Source organism: Monodon monoceros, unplaced genomic scaffold, assembly GCF_005190385.1.
Source record: "Monodon monoceros isolate NGI ecotype Baffin Bay Population unplaced genomic scaffold, NGI_Narwhal_1 Super_Scaffold_18, whole genome shotgun sequence".
In the NCBI taxonomy this organism is placed as follows: domain Eukaryota; kingdom Metazoa; phylum Chordata; class Mammalia; order Artiodactyla; family Monodontidae; genus Monodon; species Monodon monoceros.
Window position 1 is genome coordinate 61,865,714 of NW_021703774.1, and position 17,795 is coordinate 61,883,508.

General features: G+C 49.3%; 1 protein-coding gene across 2 annotated transcripts in view; it reads left to right on the forward strand.

Moving 5' to 3' along the window:
* Positions 1-10,149: 10,149 nt before the first annotated feature.
* Positions 10,150-17,795, forward strand: part of LMX1A (LIM homeobox transcription factor 1 alpha) — a 151,952-nt gene continuing 144,306 nt past the window's right edge. The window contains exons 1-3 of one of the 2 annotated variants that reach the window (XM_029229568.1): positions 10,150-10,505; positions 11,281-11,378; positions 13,636-13,822. In XM_029229568.1, coding sequence (XP_029085401.1) covers positions 11,303-11,378; positions 13,636-13,822 — 263 coding nt within the window. In that variant the 5' untranslated portion in view covers positions 10,150-10,505; positions 11,281-11,302. Of the gene's footprint in view, positions 10,506-10,624; positions 10,789-11,280; positions 11,379-13,635; positions 13,823-17,795 lie in introns of those variants that run through there. The other variant, XM_029229570.1, reaches the window with a different exon arrangement.

Sequence of the window (17,795 nt, forward strand, 5' to 3'; positions counted from 1 at the left end):
CCAGAGCTGGGAAGGCCATGGGAAATACTGCAGACAGGAGAGGGCCGCCCTCTTGTGGAAGCCTGTGGTTCTGCAGGAGGGTGTTGTGACCTGTGGTCGGCTGGCGACTTCACCTTCCCATCTTGGACTCCAGGAAGGACCAGCTGGGAAAGGTCAATTTGATCCCCTGATGCAGATGAGAGGAGCGCTCACCACTGATTCATGGTGACGATGCCTTCCTTCCAGAGGAATAAAAGCCTCATCACTGAGATCTGGATCTACTGCCCAGAGAACCTAATGGCCTGTTTGTCCAGGTATAGACACTCAAAACTGAGAGACAAGACCATCTCACACAGACGTCTGCTTTGGGTCTTGGAGCATCTTTTAAAACAGAGATTGGCAAGCTTTTTCTCTAAAGGGCCAGATAGTAAATACTTCAGGCTTGCGACTATACTGTCTCTGTCTCAGCTACTCACTTCCACCATCGTACTGTGAGAGCAGCCATTGCCAGTCACCAAATGAGAGAGCAGATTGTGTTCTGATACAATTTTATTAGGGAAACCAAAATTTAAGTTTCATATAATTTTCACATGTCACAAAATATTATTCTCCTTTTGATTTTATGAAATTATTAAAAAATGTTAAAACCATTCTTAGTTTGCAAGGCTTACAGAAATAGGCAGTGAGCTGGGTTGGGCCCATGGCTAGAGCTGATGGGCCCTTGATTTACAGTCACAAGTCAGTCATTGGGTGGTGCCATGGTGAACTAAACTCACTGAAGCAGCTTCTGTGTTACCTTGCAATTCTAGGAAGTAGCTGTGTACCAATAGGATCCGACTCCTGGGGTCCCATGGGCCATGGGGCCAGCCATCTCTTGGTCCCCTGTTGAAAGGTTTGAGGGGGTGTCCGTGGGAGAGACTCTAAATTTTACCCTTTTCCTAACTAGACTGAGATCCTCGTTCTCATTGAAATGTGTCTCTGGGTTTTAACAAATCGAGGTGTTAACAAAGCGGAACCTAATATAGTTTGAGGAGTGCCACAGTACTCAATTTCCTCATTGATAAGAAGAATCACACCTGGATATCTTTAAACAAAATACCCCTTAACCAAAAATATGGGTTTAATGACAATGTGATTTTTATATGGTTTACCAGGAACTCAATCCTTTTGAAAAGCAAACTGCACCTGTACTGTAACTTGCATTAAATGTGTGGTTTTGTTTCGTGGCTATTGAAACCTACAAGTTGGAGATTTAAATGGAGACAGGATGAATATGAAGAGCTTTGAAGGATTTAAAAGGATTTCTTGGTGGAAAAAAAAGTTTAGAGCAGTGTTACCTTTTAGGTAACAAAGGGCGGAGTTAAGGATCTGTATTTGTGTTTTCTTTGAGGTACTTACGTAAAGCAACTCTGGAAGGATACAGAAAAACTGAATATCTGATAGATGTTGGGGAGGACTGTGGGAAGGGTGTGGAAGGGCAGCCTCCCTGCATCTGTTTTTATTCCCTGAGTTTTGAACCCCATCAACGTCTGCCTTTTCCATTCTTCCTCCCCACTTGTCAGCAGGGCCTGACTCTGCCAGGCTCTGAGGACTCAGAGCTCCATAGGACACAGATGTGCGTGTTTCCAGTGAAGGCGGCAGGCATCTAAAGAAAAACTGGTCATGTCGTGTGATAAACGGGAAACAGCCTGTGAAGGGACCCAGAGGAAGTGCTAATTACCTGTCGGAGAGCATCAGAAGTAGCTATTCAACAGGCCAGAGAAGAAAGCTGGGCGGAGGCGCTCCTGACTGAGGACACAGCCTGCACCCAAGCACAGGGATGTGCTGGGGTGATGTCCGGGCCATGTCTGTCTGAGGCACTGGTGGAAGCAGGGAGTTAGTGCATGGAGTCCAGTGGGAGAGGAGAGAAGAGAGCAGGGGAGAGGGAGAGATGATGCTAGAAAAGTTGATTGGGGCCAGAGAAGAAAAAACTTGAGACTTTTCTTGGGATGGCGGATGCATCAGAGGACTCCACGTGTATGTCTGAACACCAGTGATGACGGCATGGGGCAGCAGCCGCAGCCCGGAGGTGCCCTCATCTTTGAGGTGGGAGGTGGGACTCGCTGAGCCCGGAGACCCTTCCTTCCAGGGCTGACTTTTCATGACTAGGTCAGTGCTTCTTCTGTTTCTGTGATTGCCAACCCTGTCAGCTGAGGCTCTGCCAGGTGCACGCAAAGCCCTCTTGTTAATGCCCTACCTTCGCAGGGCATGAGAAGTACTATCTGCCCTGGGGCTCCGAGGAGAAGATGCAGCCCGGGGTGAAGCCACTTTCTTGTGCCTGGGAGTGAGTCAGTGATGCAACCGAAGCCCACTACCCAGTGGGAAGAAAGATGAGACGCTGAAGAAACTCCAAACTCTGATGGCTGTGCTCCGCCCTCCCCACCCTGCCCAGATGTTCTGGGAGACGCTGGCTGAACTTTGGGGCACACCCATCCATGTTCCTGGCAAGCATGGCAGCCCGGGGTGTTTGCACTACCTGGCTTGGAGCTGCTGCTGGCCCCGAACCAGGACAGGGTGGCTTAGTCCTGGTGAGGACACTGGGCTGCCTGGAATGTGTCCGGCACCTGCAGGTAGGTGCCCGGCTGTCGCCGCAAGGATCCGAGGCCAAGGTTTGTCCTTGAAACTTGGCAGCTCCAAACAGGGGCAGCGATATTTTTCAGGCTGACGTTTAGGGTGGGTCTTACTCCACTTACATATGAAATCAATGAGATAATGAATGTGAAAACATTTTGAAAAGTCACCAAACTTCTTACTGCACCCCATCCAGCTGGTTTTCCTCCTGCATTTCCCACTTCTGTCTCACCATTACCCCAAGCTTCTTCGATTCCTTTTCTCCTTCCTTCCTCCTCACCTCACAATTAAACAGACACTGAGCTTTTCTGACTTGGCTTCTGAGATGTCTTTTACATTCACCCCCCAACCTTGATTTCATGTCTGCAGCCCCGGTCCACGCCCTGGATTTCTTACTTATACTAGAGTAGTAAAGTGTATCTGTCTACCTCCCTTTTCTTCTTCCTTTGAATTATCAGCCACACTGCTACCAGATTTACTCATCTTTGACCATATGCTTAAGTATTTTCCTCCTCCAGTCCCAAACTTTCAAAGGCTATTACCTACAGAGTAAGAAATTCTAAGGTCTGGTATTCAGCCTCCTGGCTTGCCTCACTTGCCTGTGTTCACAGAGATCTTCCAACTTACCTTGGCTTTTTGGCCTTTGTGCTTTCACTCAAGCCCTGCCATCTGCCTGGAATGCATTCATTTTCAATAACCTCCTGACAAATTTCCCCTCCACTCTTTAAGGTTCAAAAAGGCTTGTAGATAAATTATTTACGGGATAAGAAAGGTGGCAATGACTATATTTTAGATGCATCAAAGAATCTTTCTTTTTAATGGTCTTGTTAACGTATTCATGCAGGAAATATTCATTTTGTGCAAGAAACTGTGCTGAAGATTGGGGTGGAAAGTTTCACTGTTTACCCACTTGGGCACAGGGATCTAGAGCTATGAGGATTAAGGTTACAAACAAACCCACAATCACAACTCTAATACTGGTGCAAAAATATCTGTAGATTAGCTGTTTCCCTTTTTGCTCTAGCTACCAGGAAGCTCAAAGGCAAATTTGACTCTCAGTATTCATTTGCTCATTCAGACAGTCACACATAACAGGTGCCAAGAATGTACTCAGAACAATGTTAGATCAAACTAGGTGAGCAACACATAGACATAGCTGCTGCCGGCAAGATGTGACCATTAACTCATATCCAGCATATCTGCATTATCCATTTTCTCTATTCCCAGTCTTGTAGTTTTATTTTATTTGTTTTTTGTATACAGCTTCAGTTTTATGTTAAATTCTTTTCGGAAAAAGAGAGATACAATCAGTATATAAAGGTAAAAATGTTCCAGCACTGTTAATGAGGTCACAGATTTGATCTCTATTGCCATGAGCTATATAGTTTTGTTCTTTTATTATAGACTTTCTCCTAAAGCCAACTAGACATATAAATATAATTGATACACAGTTAGATGTGATCAGAGCAGTTTTGTAGGGCTTTACTTTTCTCTGTTTCGCCTTGTAAACTCAGAGTGACATTTAACATTCTATCACGATCAAAATATTAGCCCTGGGTTATTATTTTGGGGGTGATTTGCTTTTCTGTTCCCAGTATATGATTTTAATTTTTATGAAATCCATTTCAATATTGATAGTACTCATATGCAACCTCCAATTTTTTTGGAAGCCACGTGGGATATATTATGTAAATAAATAAACAGTTCCATAAACAGGGCATATTCATCAGAAGACATGAGAGGGTATGTAGGCTAAGGGGTAAGGGGTGTCCTCAGTGTTCTGGCAGCAGCCACTCTGGCTTCATATCCTTGATGGGTGAAGATGCAGGTGGGGCCCCTTCCTTGCTGAAAATACCTGTAAGTAGCTGGGGTCTTACTCCGGGCTTGGTGGAGATGGTCTCCGCACCTGCTTATTGCAGAGCTGCCTCTGGGCATTGCCTGCCTGAGAGGCTTGTTCGGAGCTGTTGTACCCTAGCACTGGACACCCCAGTGCTGCAAAAGGCTTTAGCCAGGCCCCCCAACTCTTCCCCTGGGCCTTGAGTCCTCCCAATCCACATACACGTTCACCATTCACCGCACACAACTGAGGTGAGGTGGGCAGGGGAACCAGGCGCAGAATGCTAACAGACCTGTCTCTTCACAGATCCTTCTCTATTTAGGTGCCTGGGGAGTTTACTCCTTGTAACCCGTCCCCCATTACATCCAAGTTCCTGGTAACCTAGTGTGAAGTATCCCATGTAGACGTCAAGAGGGGGCTTGTCAGAGCCCAGGAGTGAGAGGCTTATGCAGGAAGCCTGCAGTCTGGGGGCTTGTTAGGAGCATGTGGGATTGTTCCAAACAAAATCCCTTCTCAGATTGTAGGTGGAACTGAGAGCCAGACAGCACCTGAACTTCCCTCAGTGCCAAAGACTGTCTTCAATTGAATTCAGTATTCAGTTCAGTTTAATTCCAGTCATATTCTTTGGATACCGCTGCCTAAGTGCTAGGTACTAGGGCCACAGATGTATATAAAACACAGTCCTAGAGATGCTTATTGTCTGATGATGGCAACCGAAATTCACTGAACTCTTACTACGTGCCTATTACTTAGGTTGTATGTAGCTTTCATTTAACACACAGAGAAACAACTCAATTATTTTATCAGTTTATTAAATGGGGAAACTGAGGATTGGAGAGATGAAGAAACTTTGCCCAAGGTCATCCCAAGTGGCAGAATCAAGGCTCAGTCTCAGGTCTGTGTGACCCCAGGACTCATCCTGCAACCACCCTTGCATCCTCGCAACCGGAGGGCACAGCCTACCCCAGGCACAGAAATGCCTCAATTACCCAGTGACAACTGTTGTCATTAGACACATGGGCTCTGTCTAAATTCTGGCATGGCTCCTGTTTGCTCATGAGGACAGGGCAAAGGTAAGATAATTTTCCTTGAGAAACTATATCTGCTCATTCATGGGGAGGTTAAAGTGAGACAGAGAGGATATCTGAACTCCAGGTTAACCAGATATTTAGACGCTTCACATCCATCACCTCTATTAACTCTTGAGGAATATTTTATTCCTTTCCTTGTACAGGTAAAGAAACTGGAAAATGGAGAGGTTGGGTGATTTAAGATTAAACCATTTACAAACGTCCCAGCGGGAATTTGAACTCAGACCTCTCTGTTCTCAAAGCCCAGGCATGTTCATTCCAGTACACCCAGTTATGCCATGGAGTAGAATAAAACTTTAGGGCATTCTCCACGGAGTCAACACATATTCATTGGGTCTCTTTGGTATGTAAAGCATCTTGCTGGGCACAGGAGAATCACAGATGAATCCGACATGGATCCTTTCCCGAAGGAGCTCACAGTCCAAGAGGGAGATGAAGTGGGCACATAGATGATTCGACTACAAGATCCAAAGAATGCGGTGTTTTAAATGGTGCCTTTGTTAGCCAGGATAAGTCTCCTCCGTGCCTCGGGCTGTGCTTGTCATGTTGGTGGGAGAATCTGGCTTGGGCATCGCCTGATTTCCCTCCTTTTCAAGCAGCTGGTTTGGGACACCCCCTTTCACCCCAGAAATCCCCAAGGCACCTTGTCCTCCAGTTCCTTCGAGAGATCTGAATGTCAACACAGGGCCAGGAGGTTCCCGGGAAAAGAATCCAGAGGTTAGGAGAGTTTGTATTCCCAGTGTGTCCCCCGCCACACGAGTCTTTAGCCGCCCCCGTTAGCGTACTGCCTTCTCTGTCTAGGCAGTAATGTGTCTGCTTTTTTTCCTCTCGCTTGAAATGCACTTTGACATTTTTTAACAAATAACACAATTTTCCCTTTGTGTTTCCCTTAATAAAACACAGAAATGAGAGCAAGAAAAGGAAAGTAAAAAAACATGTTCCTGTCATCTCCACTCTGTAGCAGGACGTCCTTCTCCCTCACTCTCTGTCTCCCTCCCACCAAGCTTCGGTCTTCCCACCCCTCTCCCCACATCTCAGCCACAAAGATTCACGAGTCTGATGGTGTCGCCTCTCCGTTTTCTGCCATAGAAAAGGGGTAGCTCCACAGCTGGTCTTTATGTCTTGCCTGCATCTTCCACAGATATGCTACTTGACTGGAGACATGATGGGAGAGAACTTGAACGGGATCAGGGCGCCTCCCGCTTGAAGAAGTACCCCCACCCCCACCCCGGGTTACGAGGTTCCTGCACACCCTCTTGGGGCCCCATGGTTACTCCTCATTCGTTGCCCTTGCCTGTCCTCCCATGATGGCAACCTCTGGACCAGCCTGACAAGGACTCTACATTTTCTCCTTAAAGCGGAGTACTAGGCTTAAGACACAGTCTCTGGATCTCTTGGAATCTGCCTGAAGTTGCAAGATTCCTGACGTTTGGAACAGCTGCCTATCTCTTACCAGGGATAAGTGGAAGTTTCCACACTTGAGGCCAAACACCAACTGTATAATTGCGATCTGGGGAAGATGTGGCCTACCGGCAGCCCGTGTGAAAAAGGACTGAGCGGGTTTTGTTAACAACATGTACAATGTGAGTCAACAGCGGCCAGCCACCGAAAATGCTAACGTAAAATCAGACCATGCTAATGAATGTTTTATGGCCAGAGAAAGGAGAGGAGGCCCTGAACATAGGATCACTGGAAAGTTGCAACAGGTCTGGCTGCCATAATTTATGAGAGATAGAGAAAAACTGGAGCGGGTTCAGAGAAAAGTGAACAGGATGGGGGAGGCCGCTCTGCCCACATCTGACAGATCTTGGAACTAGGATTTGACATTGTGAGTGCCCAGCCCTGAGCAATCAATGGACCTGAGGTGGCAATTCTAGGTGAATGAACTTGACCATATAAATAAAATAGTTGTACCAGATGAGCTTTAAGGTCACTTCCAATTCTGAAAGTCTGTAATTTGGGAAGTCTCTCCTGCAGCCTGTTTACCTCGCTTCCACAAATTCTTGGAAAAAAATACTTCTTTCTGATAAAAGGGAGAACACGGCTTATTTTTCATAAAAAGCTTCTGGATGGTGGCTCTGTGGTAACTTTTTTTCATTAAAAAGGTAAAATAATGGTGTTTGAGTTAAAAATGGAAAACCATGAGGCATGATCAGGAGGATTGTTCGCAGATGGAAATATGCCTGTTTACTCATTCATGTCACTGAGTTGACTAAGGGCCAAAGTGAAACAATAAGGGGTAGGAATGGGATTCATGATCCCTAATTCATTGGTAAGGGTAGAATAAATCATAGGAGATAAAACTCTGAATAAACAAGGTGTATCTATATTGGTTTAGACACATCACTTGGACACATTAGCTAGTCCACACCTAGACAAATTCTGCAAAGTACATAAGGATCCACTGGTTCTACTGGCTATCCCATTGTCCAAAGGAAGTCTGATTCTACAAACTTTAGACTGTGGGGGGCCTTACAGACCATATAGTATAGCCCCGTCATTTCAGAGAGGAAGTATTGCTGCCCAGAGAGGTGAACGGATGGCCTGACTGACCCAGTGGCAGAGAAGGGAATGAAACTGAGGTCTTTTGATTCCTGACACACTGTGTTTTCACCTTTACTGCAGTGCTTCCCCCCTCCCCCGCCAGACAGTGAGTGCATCCCTCATCCATCAGTTAAGTAAAGGGTACTTGTTGATCACATATATGTGCCTAGCTCTGCACCGAGGACCCTACGACTTATAACGTATCATGAGATACAACTCTGTCCTGGAGGTGCCCAAGGGCCAGCTGGGGAAAGACATTCCTACCAAACCCTTGTGTAATCTACACTAGTCAGGCTGCCTTCCAGATGCACGGACCACTGGAAAAAGTTGGGTCCCAGATCCAATGAGAATCTACCCACTTTCAGGATATTCTCTAAAAGAAACATTCTCACTACTAGTTAACATATTTCATAAATTCAAGACCTTCAGTGAAACCAAAACTCTGCTGGACATTTAAAAATATTCTTTATGATTGTATCTGCCTAACTCTTTTTTTCTTGCCTAACTTCTATTTTATGTATTCTCCTAAGAATACTTGTCATTCATATACATTTCCTTCACACCCTGCTCTATCTGGGGTGGCAGAAAGGACAAAGGACAGGTGTCAGGGGACATGCCACTAGCCATCTGGTCAACATCAGAGAAATCTCCCAGCCCTGCTAAGCCCCCCAAAATCACCTGAAACAATGGATAAAACTATTTGTTCTGCCTACCTCACGGGTTTATTGTAAAGATCAAGCAAAACCATGTATGTGAAAGTAGCCTGAACAGTATAAAGCAGCGTTCAAATGTAAAGCATTAAACTCTTTGCCCTTTTCCCTTGTTTCTCTGAAGTGATATTCAGTGTTTGGCTTGTGCTTGCTGGCATAAAGTACTGAAAATGGGGTCACTGCCCCTAAGCACATGGCAGCGAGTGCTGCCAATACTTTTTCTTTAAAAATAAGCAAGTGGTCCTGTCCTTGGAGCAGGTAATAGAAAACGCTGGCTCTGTGGCATGTCCTCTGCTCAGCTTCACCTTGCCAAAGTGCGTGGGAATTCCAATTCACTTCTGTTCGGTTCAGGAACTGAGGGGCCCCCAGAGAACCCCAGAGAACTGAAACTCCCCGCAGTATTCAGGTGCCCTCTGTGCTCTGTTTGCCTCACCTGTAATATTGGGATAATGTCTCCACCTCATAGGGTTGCTGTAAAGATTAAATGAGTTAACTGTGTAACCAAGCCTGGAACAAAATAAATGTTCCATAAATGTTAGCCAGTGTCATGATTTTTTTTTATTGAGCCTCCACTTGAAGCCCAGGACAGTCGTAACCTCCTGGGATACACAGGAGACCCAGTTTCTGCTCCTGCAGGGGCTAATGCTCTATCACTGGAGGCTAGGGTTAGGAGGTGTAGTGAGTTAACATTTCCCCCCAGATACTTTGCTTCCCTTAGAATGTCCCCTTAGCTGACTTCCAGCGCAGTGTTATTCCGAGCTCACCTCCTGGGGGTCAGATCCCACCCAGTCGCTACCAGGAGCCTGATTCAAGCTCTGGCCTTGGATCCTCGGCATCTGCATCTGTGAACGGCTTTCAAACTGAAACGGTGAACGGGGTTTTGAGGCCAACGGAAGTTGGGAACTTGCGGGAGCCCTGGGTGACCAAGAAGGGGTTTGAGTAGCTCGGAGCTGCAGGGTCCCGCAGCCACGCGCGGCAAATAGCTTCTTGGCCTTTCCGGCTGCCCGGGTGAGGTTTGCGGTGCTTTTATCACTCGCAGTGGTTGGAGAGCGGCCAGGGAACCAGCGTGCCGGCGCCGCGGTCCAGGTGGCGTGGAGATCTCTGCGAAGGCGCAGCGGGGGCTCGGGGCCGCGGGCGGCACTGGGGCCAGCGCTCCCGGAGGTAGCGATTACACGTGGAGGGGAGGAAACTTTGCGTGCCCGGGAGGTTGCAGCGGCCGAGGGGCGCACCCGGCGGTGGCCGCGAGGTTGGGCTGCTCAGCCAGGCTGGGAAGCGAGCACCACGGGCCCTCCACGGGACGCACTCCCGGCCCCCTCCCTGCGCACCCCACCCTCTTCCCCTCCGCCGCGCACGCAGCGCCGCGGCCCCTGTCAGAAGCGACCGGATCCGCCCCAGCCAAGCAGGGCCCGACTCGCACCCAGGACCGTGGGCCTCCGCCTTCCCTCTAGCCTGGGAGAAGCATCGGGCCCTCCCCTCCTCCCGAGGAGCGACGCGGGCGGGCAGGACGTCCCGAGAAGGCCGGCCGCCCGCGGCCACGTCCCGGCCCGGCCCGGGCGCGCCGAGGAGCGGAGCCAGGGGCCGGCGCTCGCTCCGGCTCCCTCCCGGGCGCGCCGGAGCCGGGGGCGGCCGCTCTGGCTGCAGCCTCGAGGGCCTACGCCTCCCCCGGCCGAAGCTTCCCGCGGCGCTCGGCAACTTCATTCGGCTCCTGCCACCGGGAGCGAGCTCACCCATCAGGTAAGGAAGGCTGCCTGTTCCTAGGCTCCAGCTCGGGCGGGCGTGTTTCTGAAAGTTGATTTGAAATGCATCCAAGAGTGAGTAGGGCCAGCCGCGGCTCCTCCCCGAGGCGACTTCTTTGCTCCTGCAGACATTCCCGGCACCGGCCGACCGGCGGGAGGACCTCCCCGCGCGCCCAGCACGCCCGCTCCTGCGCGCCCCCAGCAGATGCCAGTGCCCTGAGTCCGGGAGCTGGCGGGACGCTCTCCGGGTCGCTTACTCTGCCCCTCCTCGGTCGGGGCAGGTGAGGGACGCAACGCGGCCGGTCTGGGCGCGGGCTATAGACCTCGTAGTTCCGCGTGCCTGGGCCGGGCCCCGCGAGGGAAAACACCCACTCTTTTTAATCTCCATCTTGCCCCAGTAGTTGGGTTCCCGCAGAGGCGTCTCTAGGGCCCCCACTAGTATAGGTTGGGGCGGAGTCGGACTCGGGATGGGAAACCTGGGCTGGGGACCGGGTGGAGGGGGTTGGGGGGCAGGGGAAGGAGAAACGCAGTTGGGGGGCGGAGGCCTAAGTACTTAACGCGTTGACTTCGAGTGAAATCAGATCAGTCAGAGCAGTTCGCTGTGACTCGTTTCTCTCCTCCCACCCCACATTTCTCTTGGCTGGACTCTACCCTCTCAGCTCATTCTGGTCACCCTGGACACTCCCGCCGTCTTTTCCCAAGAGTGCGGCGGCTACGGGCGCCGCGTCCCAGAGGGCACAGACGCCTAAAGCGTCGTCTCCTCTCCTCTACAGGTCCTCCCGGCCCGGCCCGAACATGCTGGACGGCCTGAAGATGGAGGAGAACTTCCAAAGCGCCATTGAGACGACGGCCTCCTTCTCCTCGCTGCTGGGTGAGTTATTCAGGCCATGCGCCTGGGCGCACCGTCTTTCCGCCAGGCCCCAGCTCTGGAGCCCAGCTCGCTTGGACCCGGTCGGCAATAGGGGAGCTAGCGGCCCGCTTCATGCACTCAGTTGAGCCCACTCCCTGTCTAGCCGTCAGTCTCTGTGGGTCCTTCCTACCCTTAACCGACAAGCCACCCCAGGCCTCACGCATCGGGCACCGAACTCCCCAGAGCCGCGAGGGGCGGGCGAGATTGCTTGCAGGCGTTTGAGTGGCAAATGATTAAAAATACCCAGGACTGGATTTTTAATCACAGAGCTGATCGACGTCTCATAAATGCCGCCGTCTTCTCTGAGGCTTAAGGACGAGCACACAAACCCCAGTCACGGAGCACCCAAGTTCGAGGCGGCATCTCGCCTCCACCAACTCCAGCCCCAATCTCAGCCTCAAGCACCGCGGAGAGGCTTTTCCGGGCCGGTGGGCAGCGCAGCGCGGGGATTAGCCCGCGCGGCAGGGCCTTTGCCTCGGCTTTAATTAACTGGAGCCGGATCTCGGGTCCGGCGTGTCGCCTCCCTCCCGGGTCTCCCCAATCTCTTCGCAGCGACCACGGAGGAGCGGCGAACCCAGGGCCTCGACCCACACGCGGGTCTAACCGAGCTGAGGCCAGGGATTCCCACCCTCCACCCCGCACCCCGCCCTCGATGCTTTTCAAGTTTGGTGAATGGGTGTTTTAAAATTTTTTAGCGGGAGGGGTTTTCGTTTTGTCAGTTAAACCTCTTGCCTCTTTCCCTAACTCGGAACCGCTAGAGCGGGGTGGAGGTGGAGGATGAGGCTGTTCGGCTAGAGAAACCAGACTGAGGGAGGAATCCCCCCCCCAACTCCCCAGATGAAACGAAATCGCGTGCACCGCGTTCCCCTTTTTCAACCGCCCTTTCGGAAACTTACCGACTCCATACAGCCTCGGAAGATCCAGGGCGTCAGAGCTGGCCCAGACCTGGCGCTGGGCGCGCTCGAACTTCTTGCGTTCAGCGGGCGTCGCGGCTCGCCCGGTACTCCCTGCCCGGCCCACGTCCGCTCTCTGCGCCCGGCTCGTGGCCCTAGACGCCGAGACAGGGCAGAAAGAATAGGGAATATTTTAAAGATCTCGCTACTTCTAGTCCTCCCTGCCTGAGCGCCAAGGGGACCGGCCCCGCTCCTGAGCCGGTGGCTGCGTCTCCTGAGGGGAAGGCCACCGCGTAGCAGGGAAACTGGGAAGGGTCAGGCCCTTTGGGACACCACGCGCAAAGGTATTGTTACCCGGGGGAATAGGCCTTCTTTAAATAGCTGTGAAACGTGCCGACATAGCGACAAAGGTGGCTGAGCATCCCACTACCCTCAAAAAAAAAAAAAAAAAAAAGCCGCCCCCCTGCACCCGCAAACTAAAGAGACAAAAGTGACACAAGTGCAAGGGTTGGGACAGAGAGGAGTCCCTTTCGCGCTGAGTCGCTTTGGGTGCGGTTTCGCCCTCACGCGTGGCTGCTGAGCTCTCCTGATTCCCGGAATCCTGGCCGGACACTCCGCGGCGTCTCCGAATCCTGCTTCTTCCCTGTTTTTTTTTTTTTTCTTCTTCCCTCCATTTTGATGCTTCTTAATTATGAAAAAAACCCATCTGTAATTTGCGCTCCAGCCAGCAGTTTGGGGTTCATTGGTTTGAACAATACTTAGTTTGCTTAGGGCGAGAACGGTATTTTTCTGCACGCACGGGACTTTTTAGGAAGCAAAGAAAATGTAAAGTTTTCCTTCAGAAAATAGAACAGAATTGCGTTTTAGCAAAAGACAAAACCAAACAACAAAGTAGAAATTTCTTTTTACACACTCACAGTTTTAATAATAGACAACAGAGACAAGCATAGTGAGTGATTTAGTGATTACGTGATAAACCTGGGAGCACAAATTTATTTGCAGGCCGATTTTACAGGATGTGCGCACGTTTGCGCGCATACCGGGGTAGGTTTGATAATTAAAGGCCACTTATTATTGATTTCTGACCCCTCCCCTGGTAGAACTGAAACCTTCCCACATAGTCCCTGTTTATTAGAAATGCCATTTGGTTTGATTTTGCTCTGCTCTCCAAATCTAAGCTTGGATGTTTTGCAGGGGGCTTCCCAGGGTGGGAGGACGCGGGGGTAAATCCGTGGGTGTGGAGTGATCCGTAGCTGGTCCGGGCCGGGTTTGGCCGGGATGCTGGGCCGGCTCGGCTCACGGGCGGACGTCTGTTGCTGCTGTAGGCAGAGCGGTGAGCCCCAAGTCTGTCTGCGAGGGCTGTCAACGGGTCATCTCGGACAGGTTTCTGCTGCGGCTCAACGACAGCTTCTGGCATGAGCAGTGCGTGCAGTGTACCTCCTGCAAAGAGCCCCTGGAGACCACCTGCTTCTACCGGGACAAGAAGCTCTACTGCAAGTATGACTACGAGAAGTAAGTGCCCGCGCCTCGGAGCGCGTCCCACACACTGGATCAGCGGGCGAGGGAGACTTTCTCCTTCTTCTCCCCCTCATATGCTTCTGGAAGGAGCAAGATGCACCCAAGAGCCCAGATACGCAGGTGCCCATTTACCCGCATCCTCTACGCTCCCCAGGGCGGCAGAGGATCTGCACGGGTGCACGCAACCACGGCCCAGGCCCCGCAGAAGCCCAAGGGATGGCTCCCGTTGTGGTCTGCTCGCCCAGTTTTCCCGACCTGGCCATTCCCCGAGGACACTCCTTTGTGGGTACTCCCACCCCATCAACGTTGTTTCTCCCCTCCCTGCTTCACGGGGGTGCCCTTGGGGGCGGCCAGTGGCCCACCTCTGCTCGCCGGCTCCCCCTCTACCTTACCCACCTGTCTGCGCCACCCACGCGCTTATGCGCAGAGCTGAGGTGGTCCTGATTCCATAGCTTGGGTCCCCTGTGCTCCTACCTCGCTTGGCTTTGTCCACTGGGGTCCCCGACAGATTGGGCTCGGAAACACCGCTGCTGCCCCTCTGAGCTCCGCGGCAGCGCACACCCCTTTTGCTTTTTCTCTCACTGTATTCTCCCCAGCCCCTTCCCCGTTGTCTGCAAAACCCTCGGGCCTTAGGAGCAGTTAGGCCAGGTCCTCCATCCTCCGCCTCCTCCCTAATTCCCATGTGGGCATGCGTTTCTGCCACGCCGCAGGTTCAGTTCCCTCCCGTCGACGCGAATGTTCTGGTGTGTTTTGAGGAGACCTAGGAGACAGGTATTTAAGAAAGTGGATTATTTCGATTCTAGATCTCCATAATGTCTAAAGCCTGGACGAGGCTGGGGAGTGGGAGTTTGAAGGACTTCCTGGTTCCGGCCAGGCAGGCCCGGAGTTGCTTAGTAGAGCTGAGCTGGGGGGTAGGCTGGGGTGGGGGTGGGGGTGGGGGGTGGGGGGACTGCCTTTCCTGGTCAAAATAGTTCAGCAACAGGGACACTGACTTCACTGAGCTGTGCGGGGTATTGAAGCAAAGAAAAGTGGCTGAAACGGAGGCCTCTGTTTTTGTACCCGAGGACTGGATAAGTGACGGAGTGCCCTTGGGGCATGGGCAGGAGAATTCTGCATTTGTCACTGGTGAATGAAAGGGACAGCACTATATGAGGATAATCGAGGGAGGGTTAGTGTTCCTGAAAAGCAGTTCCTATCATGTTATTAAAAACACACCATGAAAGGAGGTGTCCAGGAGAAGTCTCAATATAACAGAAAGCTCTGGGAGAGAACAGAAATATCTTCTTGTCTGATTTGCCTGGGCTCTGAGGTTTACTACAGGCTGACAAAGCAATCAGATCCAGTGACCACACACACAAAAATTCTTTCTGCTGCTCAAACTCCTTTGCTATAGCAAGCTTGAATTTTACCCCCATGTGGATAGAGTACTGGGCATTTTGTTTTGTTTTGAAAAGATCATTTTACACTTTTCAGCACACAAAAAAATAGGTGTTTGATTTTGGATGCGTTGGGCAATACAGAAATATATAAAGAAGTGAAAATGCATCACCATTACCCAAAGTGGTGATTACGGTTTCAATTTTTTAGAAAAGAAGATGTGGTTGTATCTGTTCTTGATTGTTCAGTGCTCTAGTGTCTGAGCGAAAAGTGCCGTTTTTAGGTAATTAAGCAGATTTTGTGCACACAACTTCAAGTACCACCTTTGGATAAAGCTTCTGGTTGATTGCTCTTTTTTTTTTTTTCTTTTTTTCCCCTGTTGCTTTTCGTTTGAAGGTTTTGGGATTGTGTAGTCCCAATCTTTATCTTTGTGCTTATAGATGACTGAAATGTCCACATCCTTCAGGCACAACACTGGCAAATTCAAAAGTATGGGAGCTTAGGAAAGGATTTGGGTGGTGAATTTCTATTGTTTGTGAAAAAAAAAATCACGAATCAAAGAAGGCTTAAGGGTCAACACAGCTGTCTGGCCAGTCAAATCTTCTTTAAGGAAGTCAGGCTGTGTCAAGAGGAGAAGAAACAGTTGTTGTAAAGTACTTAACACAACAATGTCCCCTCCATTTCAGCCTCCCAGGTTTGGAGCGGTTTGGGCTTATTAGCCTACTAGGGTCAGTTCTCCCCGCACAAAGCTATTTCTGCAAAGGGAAAATTGCAGGGATCAACTTGCCAGCTGTTGGCCAGAACCAAGCAGATTTTACAGAGTAGTGTGAGCTACATTGTTTGGAGAGGTGTTGATGCTACAGTGAGGGTTTTTAATTTTGATTTTAACATATATTTTGGAAACACAGATGGCCAAAATGGAGTTGCTTGTCTCTTTAGTTCACTGTCAGCACTTGTCTGTGCCCAGAACCTCCACTGTTTTTTTCTGATTAATTTTATTCCGTTTTTCTCTCCTCTGTCCCCCATCCCAATCCCGTTCTTCTTTAACCAAGCAGGGCTGTAATATATTTAATAATCTTAATGGCATTCATCTGCGTGGTAGTTGCTATAAGAGAAGAAAGCGTGGTTTGCTTGTTTGTTTGTTTTAAAATTAGGCTCAAGACAAATTCCTTTATTCAACAAGCTCTTGGAGCTTCTACAGGCAAGGCACTAGGCTAGGGGATAGGAGGATACTGAGAAAAAGTCTTGGAGCCTGCCTTCAAGAGGCTTATATTATAGCCTAGCACTTTTTCCCTCTATATTATCCTAACTATTGAATATTTCTTGAAAACCTCTACTGAGACTGCAGGACTAAGTATTGAATAGAAGCTGTCTGGAATGACGAGAAATTTATCCTCCAGGAGGATGCAATTCAATTTTAGATAATAGTCATGAAACAGTCACAGAGAGCACATTTCCTCTTTAACAAATACATTTGTAAAAATAATTTTTGCTTTCTTTCTTTGGATCTTTTTAAAAATTTGAGGCCCAGCCAAGGCAAGTGGAAAGGGAATTAAGATGGAAGTTAAAGTGATCGGACAATGGTGGTGGTAAATGATGGAACAGTTCATCGAAAATGAATATTCAGGCAGTGCCCTTGTCTCCAAAATTCATGGAGTTCAAATGCTGTTTTTACACATCAAAATAAAAGAACATATAGCTAATGTACAGTCTTCAGTGAAGTTCAGAAACATAATATTAACAAAGTGGGCTTATCCTATTTATGTTAGCCATTTGTATGTGCATTTCTGGCCATTGAGCACTGTTGCATTTGAATTATTAGCTGCCTATTCGTGGTGTCAGGCAGCCAGTTAAAAAGTGAAAATTCTACTCTGTCAACTAGTTGTTACACCTTCTTGATGTCAAACACCATATTTGTCTAATTTTAAAGAATTGAATTGACAGTGGCATCTTAGGCGTACAGCCATTCATTTGAAGACTTCAGGGTATTTTGTTAAATATTTGTCTCATACACTGTGACACTCTTAGGAATAATTTATCTCCTCAGCATCCAAAACAAATAAGCATTTAAGGCTGGAGTGCGGAAAACTGATTTATGAATGTCCAGAAATTAAGAACCGGAGGTGACCTTTATTGTTCGTGACGTGCCGTCAAAGAAAAATAAGTAGTTCGGTGGGATGGTACATGCACAGAATTGATGAAGGGGCATCATGTCACGTAAAACATCAGGATGCTATAGGTGTGGGTATTCAAACGTTGGACTCAGCTGTCTTCAGTGTTCCCGAAAGTTAGCAGACAACCAAAGTATTTTCCAGCCTGGGGAACTTCTACTTACATAACTCTTGTTCCCTATTTAACTGAGTCCTCTAGGATCTGGTTAGTTTGGAGTTTTCCCTGAATTTGTTCCAAACAAATACTGTAGTTGGACTTACGTTGGAGAAAGAAGAGGCTGCTGAATAACAGGAATGTGGTAATACAATAGATAATTAAGCCTTCTGGAAGGGATCCCACATTTAAATCAAGTTTATATTGTTTCTTTCATGTGCCTGGCGGCTCTGTGTGTCAGGCGGGGCCCTCTCGCCTCACATAT